The sequence below is a fragment of the Octopus bimaculoides genome, chromosome 1 (assembly GCF_001194135.2).
Source record: "Octopus bimaculoides isolate UCB-OBI-ISO-001 chromosome 1, ASM119413v2, whole genome shotgun sequence".
NCBI classification, from domain to species: domain Eukaryota; kingdom Metazoa; phylum Mollusca; class Cephalopoda; order Octopoda; family Octopodidae; genus Octopus; species Octopus bimaculoides.
In genome coordinates, this window is record NC_068981.1 from 187091930 (window position 1) to 187109026 (window position 17097).

The window sequence follows — 17097 nt, forward strand, 5'->3', positions numbered from 1 at the left end:
AAAAAAAAAAAAAAAAAAAAAAAATCTTAAGCCAATTATTATTGCATAGCTATTATTTTGGTGACCTAGTAATGAAAGTTGTGTTTCAGCCAAGTTTATCTGAGTGCCTCTGTTGTTGATGACATGTGCAATTCTCTCAGAATGAAAGAATATACTATAATGATGCACCATCTGAATGGTGAGTGATTCAGTGTGTTGGCAACACTGGATGATTAATAGAGAGAAGCTCTGAGAGCTGAAGAGAAATAAAGTGTGATCCACTACAAGATAAATAATGTATACATGCAGAATAAACACAGGGTGTTTTGAATGAAGTGAGACACAAGGGATCCTGACATTGCTAAGGAATCAAAGACATGGAAACCATGATAATAAATGCTACAGATGCTGATGCTAACCAAAGAATTATCTAACACAAGATGGTTTTCTTACCATTTAATGACAAACTCAGCCTATTTAACTCTTTAGCATTCAGATTACTCTATCAAATGTAATGCTTGTTTATTCACAATGTTTTGAATTAAGTCAAGACCAACCCCACTCAGACATAGGGAAACACCTCTAAATTGAAGATGCTCTCAGCAGGAATAAAACCCAGGCAAACCAAATATGACATACGTCAAGAACAATGTTAGTTCTGTCGAAAAACATGATATTCAAATTTCCACATTATCTATTCATGACCTAATTATAAATTCAAAATGGTCACCAGATGACTGACTAGACAAACACACCCTTATCTTAGGTCAATTTTTCTACCAGACTATCAAAGATAATATGCTTTAACTTGGAATGCCAACAGACTGGATGCTGAATCAAAGACATTGATGAGGCTGGCCTAGATTTTGTTGTGGGGTTGCTCAGAGCCATATGCAGAAGTTCAAGTGTTTCTGACCCCCTGGGTAGTAGCATTCAAGTGTCTCTGGAAGATGAACAAATGGAGTGTATCTAATCACACTAGAACAGCATCTAGGCAAGTATCAAAGTAATGCAAAATTTCAGCCTATGAGATCAATTATTCTAAGAGATATCATGACCTAAAGATTGCTGCTCACGGTCAGAAATGTCACACCTCCAATACCAGTATACTGGTGAGGGACTTCCCTCAACCTTGTGAGTGGATTTGGTAGACAGAAACTGAAAGAAACCTGTCATATAAGTGTGTGTATGTGTGTGTGTGTGTGTGTGTGTGTGTGCTTGTCCCCACTACCACTGCTTGACAATCGGTGTTGCTGTGTTTACATCCCCCAAACTAGGAGTTTGGCAAAATGAGACCAATAGAATAAGTACTAGGCTTATAAAGAATAAGTCAGTCCCAGTTCAATTTGTTCGACTAAAGTTGGCGCTCCAGCATGGCCACAGTCAAAATGACTGAAACAAGTAAAACAATAAAAAATAAAAGAATAAAAATTTACTTCATCAAAATCTTATAGTTACAAAACAATACATGATTAATTGATAATAATGCAAATAAATAAACATTGCTTTTGACAGAATGATGTAAATGCTAAAGGGTTAATCATGCATTATCTTGTGGCTTTGAGATTTTGAAGAGGTAGCTGTTAATTGTTAGAATGATAGAGTAGGCGTGATAGGCTGGATCTGGTCAGTCTGAACATAAAACAGGAAGACTATTTTGACCAGTTTAAATGATACAGGGTTAAATATGAACACCACAAATCAAGAGCTTTGAAATAGGAACGAGAAGTGATTTCGGGTGGACTAACATCAAAAAGAGTTGAACCATGTTGAGGTCCATGGAAGTATTTCACATAGTTAATAAAAACAACAAATGATAATTGTTTTATCAGCAAAACTTCAACTGAAATGGCAACAACATTGAAAGAAGAGATAAATTTAGCCTAAGTGTGAGACTAATTCAACAGTAAACAACAATAGCTGAGAGATTTTTAACTTTTAAGTAGAATATCATCTGCAACTGAAAATACAAGGTTCAAGGTACCATTTGAAAAGAACTATTGAACTAAAGGCATAGAGAAAGTGCATTTTAGATAAAATACAATCTTAATTTTTCTTTTTATATTTGCCTCTATGCTTTCAATTACAAATATAATAATGAAATTATTGTGTGTAGTGCTCAGGTGCACTACAACTTATCAAAGTGGGGGGAGGACAGAACGATGCTTGGGGAGCACCAGAAAGATGCTTGGGGGGAAGGGGCACTGGAAGGATATTTGGGGTCCACAGATGAGATTTTTAGAATGGCATTGTAGAGTCATGCCTCTTCTGGCTCTTTGTCATTTGATAGCAACACATTATGACACTGGTGTCAGGCTGAATTGGCTCTTGTCATTGGCTTTTATCTTGGATAAACATTGGTAGGGTGTGTGGGGTGGGGGAGAGAAGACTTGTATCCATGGGCAACCACACTCTTGTCCAAGCTAACACATACATTAGTCTCATCCTTCATGTCTCTGAAGATGACCAAGTTATCAGCTTTACACATTGTGGGTCCTGAGGTGGATTATTCAGCCAAGTTTGGCACAAAATCCATGGTTACCTTGGGGGCACATAATAGCAGATTCAGGACCTGATGGGAACCTTGTTTTCCATGCAGCCCTCCTCCTCCCTTTGGCACTTCTAGTCATACCAGATTCTGAGTGCTGTATTCCAGGGTACACAACATTATGCCACAGTGAGGGATCTTGAACACATACATATACAAGTGACTGACTAAGGCTCCACAGAAACAATTATGATTCAAACCCAATATCCCAAAGACTATCATGTAGCATACATGTGTATCAGACAATTACAAACAAGATCTGTAAAGAAATATACAAATATAGATTAACCCTTTAGCATTCAAGCCAGCCATATCCGGCCAAACTATTTTACCTGTTTTATGTTCAAACTGGCTAGATCTGGCCTCTCACACCTACCCTACAATGCCATTCTAAAAAAATAAATAATCACATCATCAAAATCTCAAAGCTACAAGATAATGCATGATTAATTCAAAACATTGCAATTAAATAAGCATTACATTTGATAGAAAAATCTGAATGCTAAAGGGTTAATGTAAATCTCAATGCATAAGTTGAACATCTTTCCAAAATATATTGGTCTCAGGATAGAGAGATTTAATCCTTTTCAATACCAACCCACTAATGACTGTCTTTGGTACTACAGTAATCCCTCACCATATTGCAGTTCACCTATCATACACTCAGTACATCATGGATTTTTCTGGTTAATATATGTAAATTTATATCGAGGACTTCACAGTATATCGCGAGTTTTTGCGGCCAATAGGTATTTATATTTCTTTAGATTTTAATTATTTCTGTGGGAGTGGAGGCGCAATGGCCCAGTGGTTAGGGCAGCAGATTCCCAGACCGGGTGTTGTGAGTGTTTATTGAGCAAAAACACCTAAAGCTCCACAAGGCTCTGGCAGGGGATGGTGGAGAACCCTGCTGTACTCTTTCACCACAACTTTCTCTCCCTCCTTATTCCTGTTTCTGTTGTACCTGTATTTCAAAGGGCCAGCCTTGTCACACTCTGTGTCATGCTGAATCTCCCCGAGAACTACATTAAGGCAACACATGTCTGTGGAGTGCTCAGCCACTTGCACGTTAATTTCACGAACAGGCTGTTCCGTTGATCGGATCAACTGGAAACCTCGTTGTCGTAACCGATGGAGTGCCAACCAATTTCTGTAGGAGGTTTTGGAATGTAACACCTGCAATAGTCAAGGGATTATTGTATACCACAAACTTCCTGTCTGAAATATTCTGAATTAAAACCTTCCATCAAAATTCCATGATCCAAATACCAGCTTTATAATGACAAAGTTATTTTACCCGAGTCTTCGTTATTTTCAAAACCAATCAATATAGAGACAGCTTATTTCAGCAGAAAGGGTTAACTAAAATTGTGCAAAATGATGACTTAAAAGTGCAATCTGGAATTTTAACAGTATAATTCCATAGAGAATAATTAGCTAAGATTTAGAAAGAAGTTTGAAAATAAAGATAGTGAAATATAAAATATAAAAGGATTTTTTTTTTTTTTTCTTATCTGGGACAAAAATCTGTTCACAATATTTGACTTCATTATATCAATTAGGTAAAGAGAAGCAAAACCTGTATTAATAAATAAACATTAGAAAATTATTCATAATTAAAGAACCGTGTACAACATTCTAAAAGATCTTGAAAATAGTGTAATTCTAAATAAGAGAGGGTATGTGAATAACAGTGTTCACTTTGTAATCATGTGGTCCCAAGTTCAATCTTACTGCATGGCATCTTGGGCAAGTGTGTCTTCTACTGTAGCCTCAGGCCAATCAATACCTAATGAGGAGAAATGGTAGATGGAGAAACTATACGGAAGCCTGTTGTGTGTGTATTTTGTATAGAGAGTGATGAAATGGGTTGAGTAATGATTTAAACTTGGAAGTGAGTAGCACCAGAGTCTTATAATCTGGAATGGAAGAGAATTATAAGACTTTCAGCATGCAAAAGAAAATTTCACAAGTTTAAAAGATGAAAAATCTATAAATAACATTTGTACAAATAAACTCCCAAAATCAAAATGCAACAAAACAAATAACAATCTGCTTTGTATATATTCTGGTTAGAAATGAACCCCATTCTGGATTTAACCCAATGAAATATCTATCAATGTAGTTAGATTTTTTTTTTTTTTAAATGGTTTCCTTAAATATCCAAATTATTCTAAAATCAACCAGAATCAAACAAGGCTTACATTCAGAATTGTTAGGAAATAAATAAGTGAATGCTCTGTTTAACAACGCTCTTTAAAAAAAAAAAAAAAATGGTAACAGCATTCAATAACAAGGAAATATTTTATCAAGTATTTTTTCAAGACCTGTTAGCGAGAAAAGGTTTTAGAGATAAAGCATGTTAAATGAATTTATTAGGGAAAAAAATAATGAATTCATTTTTTAAAAATATATATGTATATATATATATATGTATAAAAAGTAGCAAAGAAATTAGCCATGCTGTTATACTCAGAAGAGAAAGTAAATTTTTTTTTCCATATAGACCAAGAAGTGGAAGTAATATAATTGAAAAATGTACATAATATTTTCTTTTTTTTTTTTTTTACTAAGAACAGCACATCCAAAATGTTGATGGAATACCTGACATCTATAAAACTACCATGATGAAATTTTTTAAACTTGCAGAGATCTGAAAATACAAATAATATTATATATTTGTAGTACAAATAGCAGTCGGACTATGTTGTTTCTATGACTAACAACGAATGGAACACAGGGCTTTTTCTTTTTCTTTTTCTTTTTGTACATACAGTAAAATGAATACGAGGAACATCTGAGTGAGAATTTCTGAGGTTCTTATAGATCTAGATTCCAATACAAAAATAATAGACTTAATGCTAAATATTGGGCTAAAAGTGCTACAAACTTATTTTAAAACAATAACAATGGACTCTAGCACAAGCACAGGGTGGTACATTAGGAGAAGAAAGGGCACAGTCAGTCTATTTACTCTTTTACTTGTTTCAGTCATTTGACTGTGGCCATGCTGGAGCACCGACTTTAGTTGAGCAAATCGTCCCCAGGACTTACTCATAATAACTGACGAATTTTTTAATTATTATTGAGTCCCAGAAAGATGTAAGGTTAAAGTCAGCAATGGCAAGATTTGAATGCAAAGCTAAATAACTAAATACTGCTGCAATGTAATTAATCTACTGCATCCGTACTTACACACACTAGACACATGCACACACACACATGTATGTATATATTTATCAACCACGTGTGTATCGTTGGCGATTTTCTTCCTCCGTCTTCCCTTCCTTTGGACTTTCCTATTTCTGAAGAAGAGCTTTGCTCGAAACGTTTAATCCTCTTTCCTTCCTCTCCTGAGCATCTGATAATACAGTACTTGTACCACGTCCTCACGTAATTGTTTTTTCTTGTTTGCTCTTCTTTGTTTGGATTCACTATATATATATATATATATATATATATAATTCCAAGAAAGTTAGAGGTTGTGAACCCAACCAACTAAGGGATAATATCTATCCAATATACTGCTGGTAGAATACCCAATTATTATTACACAAGTGTTTTTTCATTGCATGACAATTACATTACTAAGTGTAATAAATGGGTAAGGGTAGGCATAATATGTCAAATATGTACGTATATTATTATAATTGTCCTTTTAGTAAATAAATAAACTGACATAATATAATGTCTATAAGTTGATGAATACCACCTATTGATCCCCTCCATTGTCTTATTGCGCTCTCTCTCTATATATATGTGTGTGTGTGTGTGTGTGTGTGTGTGTGTGTGTGTGTGGTGTGTATGGATGTATGTACCATATATATGTATGTATGTATCGTGTGCATGTATTGGGGAAAACTGTAATAAACACAAGTTTATTCTGTAAAGTGGTTGGCATGAGGAAGGGCATCCAGCTGTAGAAACCATGCCAAAACAAACAATGAAACCTGTTATGGTTCCCAGCCTCACCAGTGCTTCTCAAACTATCCAACCCATGCCAGCATGGAAAACAGATATTAACTAATGATGCTGATAATATCATCATCATCATCATCATTTAACGTCTGCTTTCCATGCTAGCATGGGTTGGACGATTTGACTGAGGACTGGTGAAACCGGATGGCAACACCAGGCTCCAGTCTGATTTGGCAGAGTTTCTACAGCTGGATGCCCTTCCTAACGCCAACCACTCAGAAAGTGTAGTCATATATATATATATATATATATATATATATATATATATATATATATATATATATATATAAGCTTCTTTCAGTTTCCATCTGTCAAATCCACTCACAAGACTTTGATTAGTCCGGGATCTAGAAGACACTAGTCCGAGGTGCCAATCAGTGGGACTGAAACCAAAACTATGTGATCGGTATATACCTATATAATATTCTTGGCTGTTACTCTTAGTAGATAGAGTATTTGGTAGCAGAAAGGTGATTTTCATTATCTAATTTCCAAGTATAACGAAGAAACTTTCTCAACGATGTTTTGCTCTGACATGTGATTCTAGACCAAAGCTACTGTCAGAACCATGACTGAACATATTGCAAAACATTCTTGGTAGATCTGGCGCAATGGATATTGGTCTAGTTTTTTTCTCCGTTTTCCTTCCATGTATCACCCAATTCAAGCATGTTTTACTGGTTAGAGTATTCAGCTCACAACTGGCAGCACACTGTGTCCTTCAGCAAGAGACTTATTTTCCCATTGGTCCAGTCCACTCACCTGGCAAACATGAGTTGTACCTGTAATCCAAAGGGCCAGCCTTGTCATGCTGAATATCCCAGAGAACTATATTAAAGGTGTATGGTGTGTGTCTGTGGAGTGCTCAGCCACTTGCATGTTAATTTCATAAGCAGGATGTTCCATTGATCAGATCAATTAGAATTCCCATCGTTACAACTGGTAGAGTGACAGTATCCAATTCAGCTCTGCAACATTTACTGTTTTCTTCTGTCACCTTCAGCCATTGTTTGCTGTCAACGTCTTCTCCTATACAACTACAATCAGCAAACCCCCCTCCCCACCACCACTTTGTTGAGTTGCCATTTGAAGAAATCCTTATAACAGAGTTTTGGACATTCTCTTCAGCTGCCTCCATATTTTAATATACACACACACACACATAAATATATACGGCAGGCTTCTTTCGGTTTCCATCTACCACATCTACTCACAAGGCTTCGATCAGCCCAAGGCTATGGTAGAAGACACTTCCCCATGGTGCCATGCAGTGGGACCAAACCCAGAACCTGTAGTTAGGAAGCAAACTTAGCACACAACCACACCTATCCACACATATAAATTGCTCATACTGTCCTACAAGCACTTCAACACCTTCACACAAACATATATACATGTTCTCACACCCTCATTAGATTTCACACCATCCACCTCACCACCAGCACACACTTTCAGAACAGACACCTGGTTCTTTCCTTGGCCATTTTTTAAATGTAGATGTTAATGCTAAACACCAGCTGCTTATGTTTTAATCCCACCAATCTGGGTAAACCTGCACTGGTCCTACCCCAAATAACTTATAACGAAGATTAAAAAGCAAAAATAAAATTACTGCCTCAAACCTAATGAAGGTCAATCTTTCCATTTTAGCTTTCCAATACTGATAAAATAAACATTACTAATATCTTGGCAACTGATAGAATTGTTTAAATGTCTTTCCATTACATTAGTGACTAGGATGGATATATAACAAAAACAAGCAAAAACCAAGTAGTTTCTTTTTTTTCCTTCGTTTTTATAAAAGCAAGACTATAGTTTCATAATATTACCATTCTTTATTCACACTCTGTACCACCATTTCTGAATATTAATTAAACTTCAAAACCTAGAAACTGCTATATTTAAATCTAAACTTAAAAATTTATTTAAAACTTATAAAAATCCTATCTTCCTTATTGAGATTATCTAGATGTGATTTGTATTGATTAAATATTTCTGAGACTTCATCCCTCTTGTACTTGAGACTACTATGTTAATATTTACAGTTAGAAATCTTTAAATACTTCTTTTTTTTTTTTTTTCACTGTTGACTTTAGAAATGCTACAGAACTTGGGGAGAACAATAGGGAAAATTAGTAAATTAAAGATAAAGAAAAAACCTGAAATTAGAAGGGTAAACAGTAAAACAGTGTGTGTGTGTGTGTGTGTGTGTGTGTGTGTGTGTGTGTATGTATGTATGTATGTGTGTATGTATATATATATATATATATATATATATATATACACATACATATTATATTAAACTGAAGAATTTCTCAACACTTTTAGTAGAAAATATGAAGGAATTAAAGCTTTGGCTAGCCGGTCGAAACTACGAAGTCACAATTACTCCTCTTGTAAAAGCTTAATTATACATCATGTACTCTACTAAAGGTATTGCATAATTGTTCAGTTTAATGTGAAATTGGTTTTCTATGTAACTTGACACAAAAACAAACATTAGTGTGTGTGTGTGTGTTGTTTAATGTATACAACATAGTCAACATAGTTATGAGCTACTAGCAGTTTCATTTATCGCACATATTATCTAGACAGGTTTTAAAACACGCCACAAGTAGTCTTCAGGCTTGGAGACACTAAGCATGTTTTAAAAACTGTCTAGATAATATCTTCAATGTGTGACAGTATTAGTAGATTATAATTATATACTGTGTACTTTAAACAATATTTATCTCTCACCACATGGAGTACTTTTTTTTTTTTTTCTTAAAAGAAAAGTAAACTATATATATATACATATATACATAAACCAAAACACATTTCAGAGTATAACATAAATATGTAAGAAACAACAACAAGAGGGTGTTAGACTTGTTTATTATTATGTACATGAAATAGCTGATATTCTCAGGTTGGTGTCAAGACATATCTGGCGGAAGACGAGAAGCTTGTGGATACAGTTAGAGCTTGTCTAAGTTTCATTGCAACTGTAGGTGTATCCAATACATAACGTGTACAGAAAATGAACAGAAACTTGACACTTGTTTTTCAGAAAGTTGATAGCTTTAAGAGAATTTGCAGATGTTGAAACTTAAAACATATTATGGCACAAACAAACACCTAACTTGCAACAACCATTTAAAAAGAGATAACAGAGGAGTCACAGAGGTAAATTGTCTGTTTTCTCAAACAACAATTTTGTCATTATATAACATTTAAAAGAAAAGAATATTCAGGATGTATATTCTTTTATTTGTTTCAGTCATTTTTTACTGCGGCCATGCTGGAGCACTGCCTTTAATTGAACAAACTGACCTTAGGAATTATTCTTTGTAAGCCTAGTACTTATTCGATTGGTTTCTTTTGCCAAACTGCTAAGTTACGGGGACATAAACACACTAACATCAGTTGTCAAGTGATGGTGGGGTGTAGAAACACAGTCACAAACATATACGTATACATATATATATATATATGTATATAGATATGTATGTATATACAACGGGCTTCTTTCAGTTTCCATCTACCAAATCCACTCACAAGGCTTTGGTCGGCCTGAAGATATAGCAGAAAACACTGGCCCAAGGTGCCACGCAGTGGGACTAAACCCAGAAGCATGTGGTTGGTAAGCAAGCTACTTACCACACAGTCACTCCTGCATTTTTTTTTTTTTTGTTATAAATTTCAATAATAATTCTTAACAAACTGAACATACATAAAACATACAGCATTTAATTTTAATAGTGACTGTTTTCTTTAAAGTTTTGCCATTAAAAGTGGCTTCTCCAGTTTTAGCACCAAAACTTTGAAGTAAACAGTCACTATTAATATCGATTTCAAATTTTGGCACAAGGCCAGCAATTTCAGGGGAGCAAGGGTAAGTGAATTATATTGACCCAAGTGCTCAATTGATACTTATTTTATCAACCCTGAAAAGGATGAAAGGCACAGTTGACCTCATTGGAATTTGAACTCAGAGCATTACAGCAGACAAAATGCCACTGAGCGTCTGCCATGCTAACAATTCTTCCAGCTTGCAGCCTTTTACCTTCTATGTCTTACAGGTTTCAGCCAAAGGCTGGGGCCATGCTGTAGCACTGCTTGTCAATGTGTTTGGGTTTCCTTTCTCTATTGTTTTTGGTGAAGTAGCGAGTTTTGTAGCTTTGTGGCTTCATCTAGGATTTCAGATAAGAATTTGTCCAGATGCTCTTTCAAGACCTCCACATCTACACCTTGCAAATTTCTGAGGTTGTTTGGCAGAATGTTGAATAGTTGTAGGCCAGTGGTTCCCAAACGTTTTCAGGCTGCCACCCGCTTGATTCTAAGGCCACATTCCTAGTGCCCTCCCCCCCACTCACCATAACAAACAGACTATTTTCTGCATCAAGTTCAAAACAACAGTATTTCACAAATAAAACTTAACCTAAATAACCCCTTGTTGTTTTTGTTTTTTTACATCCATTGCCCTATTTTGATCACCCCATTATCACCCCATTTTTCTTCAAAGCCACCCTGGATCGTTCCACCACTGCCCGGAGGGGGAGGGGCAGTACCGCTCACTTTGGGAACCACTGTTGTAGACCCTAGAAACCCAAGCTGTTACAATACTGGGTCCTTATTCAAGACAGAGAAGCCCTTAGCCACTATTACTATTAGATGCTATTTCAACTCTACAAACAGTATTTGAGTCATTCACTCAATGCATGATCAATGTGTCAACTACATAAAGCTATTAAATGAAGCACTGATATATAATACACACACAGAGAAAATGGTTACTATGACTAGTTAATATAGAATCACTAGATATAGCATTGTGGAGGCACATGGCTCAGTGGTTAGAGCATCGAGCTTATGACCGTGAGGTCGTGAGTTGGATTCCCAGACCGGGTTGTGTGTTGTGTTCTTGAGCAAGACACTTTATTTCACGTTGCTCCAGTTCACTCAGCTGTAGAAATGAGTTGCAACATCACTGGCACCAAGCTGTATCAGCCCCTTTGCCTTTCACTTGGATAATATCAGTGGCATGGAAAGGGGAGGTTGCTATGCATGGGCAACTGCTGGTTTTCCATAAAAACAACCCTTGGTTGAGCATTCGCTGGTAAGGCAACTTTCCGCCCAGACTTGTACCCCAGAGGGGAAACCTCTTAGGTATGCCTTAGGTCATTCGTGACCGATGGAGTCAAGAGAAGAGAGATACAGCATTGACTCTTTGTATTTAGTTATTCAGTAATTACCAAAAAAAAAAAAAAATTCTTCTTTCCAACAAGAATATGCTACATTTGTGTTTTATTTAAACTCATAATAAACGACACATGTTTCACCTACTGAAGTCTAATATTCTCTTCCATATAATAACAAGACTGCAGATGATGGTTTGAAGTTCTGTTTGAACAATTTAATAGAAGTGGTTTATGTGTAGGTTGGAATAAACAATGACAATCACAGAGAACTAATAAGCATTTAGTTCAGGGTTGCAGTAGATGGGTTGCACTTAACACACACACACACACACACACATAAACCAGCTGTCACCATGTGCTCTGCATGTGACCAAGGAGGAAATGTTAAAAGCTTGTTTGGTCTTGACTGCTTCGCTAGCCACAAACTAGTCATTCATGGCAACAGCACAAAGCTGTTGTTTCTAGGTTTGTTTGCTTTTCATCTTTTATTTGGTTCAGTCATTAGACTGCGGCCTTGCTGGAGCACAATCTTAAAGAATTTTAGTCAAACAAATCGATGCCAGCATTTATTTTGTTTACACTTGGTACTTACTTTATCAGCCTCTTTTGCTGAATGACTAAATAACAGCAATATAAACATACCAACACCAGTTGTCAAGCAGTGTTTTTAGGTCACTTTAAACAGAACCCTTGATTCAATAACACTATATATAAACTCTGTATTTGGAATGACCAATTTCAAAGACTGTTGGATTTTACTCACAAGGTATTGGAATCTTATATGTATATCATTCTGCCTAAACAATGGATTTACAAATACAATATTCCCTACATTCACTCTCTATTTCCTATCTTATCTAAACTAACTATTGCTTAACCATTCTCTCACACTGTCTCCGATGAAGGGATATAATAAATATCTTGGAAACAGCTGTAAGACCTTCTATTTATAAATGTTCTATATTATACACAGCCTTGGTTTTTTTATCTCATTACGAAAAGTAGATCCTTATATATAAGCGAATGCTGAAAAGTTCCTGGCTTTATGGGTATTGCAAAAGGACTAATCGGAGGCCCAACCTTCAAAGTTCTTTTAGAGGGCTCAGACAAAATGAAGGACTGCTGCAATAAGTGTGTGAATCTGAGAGGGGAATATGTTGAATAAAATCATAATTAAGTGATCCCTCTGTATTTTCTTTCACCCAAACCCAAGAACTTTTCGCCACCCCCTCGTATGGTTCTTGTTACTTGGGAAAAACACCTAATGGTGTAAAGCTGTGGACCAGTCATTCATGTGGCATCTATAAGACTGTATATTACCATATATATATATATATATATATATATATATGTGATGCTATACATTAGAATATATAATAGGATGTTGTTTGGAACAACATCTTATCAACAACTGGAACAACAATTGCGCTAATCTGCATGATCAGCCAAAGTAGTTCTCTTGGAAAACACAAGACTAGCAAACAGGAGAGAATTGTTGCATTGCCAACAGACAGTTCTACCTTGTACTGCCTTGCTTACAAAGACACGCAAGTGTATATGTATGAGTGTGTGTTTTACTTTCTCTCGCACTCAGATGTGTGTGTGCGTATCTGTAAAAATATGTGACACTTATTCAGTAGCCATAAAACTCCAAGTTTCGGATGCCGGGGTGGGAACCCACGCCAACATCTCTTCAGTTATCCGGCCATTGAAAATTCCTGTGAAAAATGACCATATGTATATGTAGCGGACACTCTAGTGAAATTCCTCTTCCTTTTATTAAATATACATACATTTGAACGTAGCAGATAACAGCTAACCTTTGGGTGCTATTTGGACCCCATTGTGTCCACCACTCTGGTTGGTTGATAGTGACACAATTTGTCTCTTACTCTGTTGTGCCAATATGTAACCTAACCAATTGCAGCCTCCAAATAAATCACGTGAGACAGTCTGTTCTAAACCCCAGGAAGGTTTTCGACTATGAGCCAACTTGATCAGAGCTGATCTGAAGCAAAACAACAAACTATTTCTAAGGAGTTAATCAGAACAACTTTTATCTTGATTCGTCAAGATCAAGGCTGCTCTAATTCCAGATTTACAGGAGAATTACCTTCGTTAGTTTTTACAAGAATTAATTTAGTACTTACTTTGGAATTGGGAACAGTTTCTGAAAACAACAAAATCTTGCATCAAAAATGGTTCAGAAATCATACAATACATATAAACATATTTAATTTTGAATAAAAAAAATTATAAAAATTTGTTTATATATATATATATATATATATATATATATATATATATATATATATATATATATACACACACAAAATATGTAAATTTTATAGTAGTGAAAAGAAACAAACAAATATATACACATGCACATATAAGTATCATCATCATCATCATTGTCATCATACCCCTGAACAAGTCTCAAGTCCTAGAATTCACTGGGCTGATTACCTGGTTTTTGTGGTATATAAGAGGCCGAAGTCACAACAGTCCTTCCGAATGGGACATCAGTCCATCACAGAGTTACGCATTTACAGCTGAGTGGACTGGACCAGAAAATGAAATGAAGTATTTTACTCAGGAATATAACACACTGCTTGGTCCAGGAATTGAAACCACAATCTTATGATCATGACTGCAAACACTATAAACCAGATCACATGCCTTTATACATGTAAGTATACACAAACCATATTTTACACCTTACAAAACACTGCATTACTAAAGAATATAAACAAGATTTGGAAAGAAAGAATATTTTTTACTCTTTTACTCTTTTACTTGTTTCAGTCATTTGACTGCGGCCATGCTGGAGCACCGCCTTTAGTCAAGCAAATCGACACCAGGATTTATTCTTTGTAAGCCTAGTACTTATTCTATCGAGCTCTTTTGCCAAACCGCTAAGTTACAGGGATATTAACACACCAGTATTGGTTGTCAAGTGATGTTGGGGGGACAAACACAGATACACATACATATATATATATATATATATATATATACATACATATATACAACGGGCTTCTTTCAGTTTCTGTCTACCAAATCCACTCACAAGGCTTTGGTCGGCCCGAGGCTATAGTAGAAGACACTTGCCTAAGTTGCCACGCAGTGGGACTGAACCCAGAACCATGTGGTTGGTAAGCAAGCTCCCCTTCAGTGAAATTTTTCTTCTTGAAAATTAGCCATGCCAAAATTTCATGTAATCAGTACAATAAGCTAGATCATTATGGTGCAATTATTCCCCATATTAAAATAAATTTGTTTGAAATTTTAAAGTGTTTCCATTATTTTGTCCAACCCCTGTATATCACTTTACAGCAGTATTAACGATACTAGTTAAAGCCATTTTCAGTTCTTAAAAATATTCATAATCTTAAAGTAATTAGATTATACAGTATATGAGAAAGTGTTTTGAGTAAATCCTTAAACAAATCCCTTTCCTTCATCCATCATTTTGTCTTGATAGTTGCAGGGAGATTTTCCAAAGTATTTCCAAGAAAGAAAAATGAACAGTAACATGTAAAATGTACCCAGTCCACTCAACAGGGTGGTTGGTGTTAAGAAGGGCATCCAGCCATAAAAACCATGGCAAAACAGACAGTGAAGCCTGATGCAGTCTTTTGTCTAGCCAGCACCTGTCAAACTGTCCAACCCATGCCACCATGGAAAGTGGACATATGATGATGATAATGACGATGATGATGATAATGACGATGATGATGATAATGACGATGATGATATACATGTATGCATGAACATGTGTATTGACATTGCAGTAAACAAAGAAAATAAAGAATGTTAAACTTGATTTGGTGGTGTTTGATGATATCCATTGGTTACCAATTTACTTTTTAGTCTTGAGAGAATAATCAAAAATACTAAACACTATACAGGAATTTTGTTCAAAGAGGAATCAGTTAAAGCTTGCAGTATAATGATAAAAATGTATGTTGGTCTGTGAAGTTGTTTATTGAATTGGGTGAGTAGAGAGTTTAATCCTTAAGTATTTAAACTGGCCGTATCCAACCCAAATATTCTTCCGGTTTTATGCTCAAACTGGCCAGATCCGGCTTCTCTCACCTACCCTACAATGTCATTCTAAAACTATACAATCACATCATTGAAATCTTTAAACTCCGAGATGATGTATGGTTAATTCAAAACAATGTGAATAAATAAGCATTTCATTTGACAGAGTAACCAGAATGCTAAAAGGTTAGAAACATGCTATTTCCATGCATTTATTTTCTTTTAGCTCCTTCAGATTTGATGAGAGTAGGGAACAATATAGAGACAAGAATTTCTAAATATAAGAAAATATTAAAAAAAAAAAAAACATTGAAACTGCATTTTGGGTGCTTTTAAGTTCACATGTGATTGTAAGCATTCAAATTTGGTCTTTAGTTTGAGGATAATTCTCTCCTTGACCCCAAAATCCAGTGCATGACCATTCTCTCTTTAACTAAGTCGAAACAATAAAGATAATGGAAACCCCTTATACTAAACATAACTCAAAACTTTAGATTTAAAATATAGTTTTTTTTTTCTTGAAATAACTTTATAATTCATAGACAAAGGACCAAGATATATGGCACATCGCTGTACATAAGAAGACCCATCTACAACAGCAAAATTGATACTACCGCTCATGCCACATAAAAAGCACTGGTGATGGTGTCACGTAAAAAGCACTGGGGATTGTGCTACGTAAAAAGCACTGGTGATCATGCCACGTAACAAGCACTGGTGATGGCGCCACATAAAAAGTACTGGTGATCATGTCACGTTAAAAGCACTGGTGATCATGCCACGTAACAAGCACTGGTGATGGTGCCACGTAAAAAGCACTGGTGATGGTGCCACGTAAAAAGCACTGGTGATGGTGCCACATAAAAAGCATTGGTGATAGCGCCATGTGAAAAGCACTGATGCTGGTTCCATATAAAAAGCACTGATGCTGGTTCCACATATAAAGCACCCAGTACACTCTGTAAAGTGGTTGGCATCAGCAAGGGCATCCAGCCAGAGAAACCATACCAGAACAGACAATCGAAGCCTGGTGCTACCCCCAGCCTTAACAGCTCGTGTCAAACTGTCCAATCTATACCAGCATAGAAAACAGATGTTAACTGATGATGATGCTTCTGTTCACACGGAATGGGTAATGCTTATTCATTATAAAGGCTGGTCACAGCTGGAACTGGACTAAATGAGAGCTAAACAACAACATCAGTGTTACAATCAATTAATCTACAAACATTTCTATTACTTTCTAGATCATCTCCTAAAGATATGTCGTCGTCGTCGTTTAACGTCCGCTTTCCATGCTAGCATGGGTTGGACGATTTGACTGAGGACTGGTGAAACCAGATGGCTACACCAGGCTCCAAT

At 35.9% G+C, this 17097-nt stretch overlaps 1 protein-coding gene across 2 annotated transcripts in view; it reads right to left on the reverse strand.

The window, feature by feature from the left end:
* Window positions 1–17097, reverse strand: part of LOC106877945 (apoptotic chromatin condensation inducer in the nucleus) — a 105527-nt gene that overhangs the window by 63354 nt on the left and 25076 nt on the right. For both annotated transcript variants that reach the window (XM_052973301.1, XM_014927026.2), the window contains exon 3: window positions 13839–13858. In XM_052973301.1, coding sequence (XP_052829261.1) covers window positions 13839–13858 — 20 coding nt within the window. The remainder of the gene's footprint in view (window positions 1–13838; window positions 13859–17097) is intronic.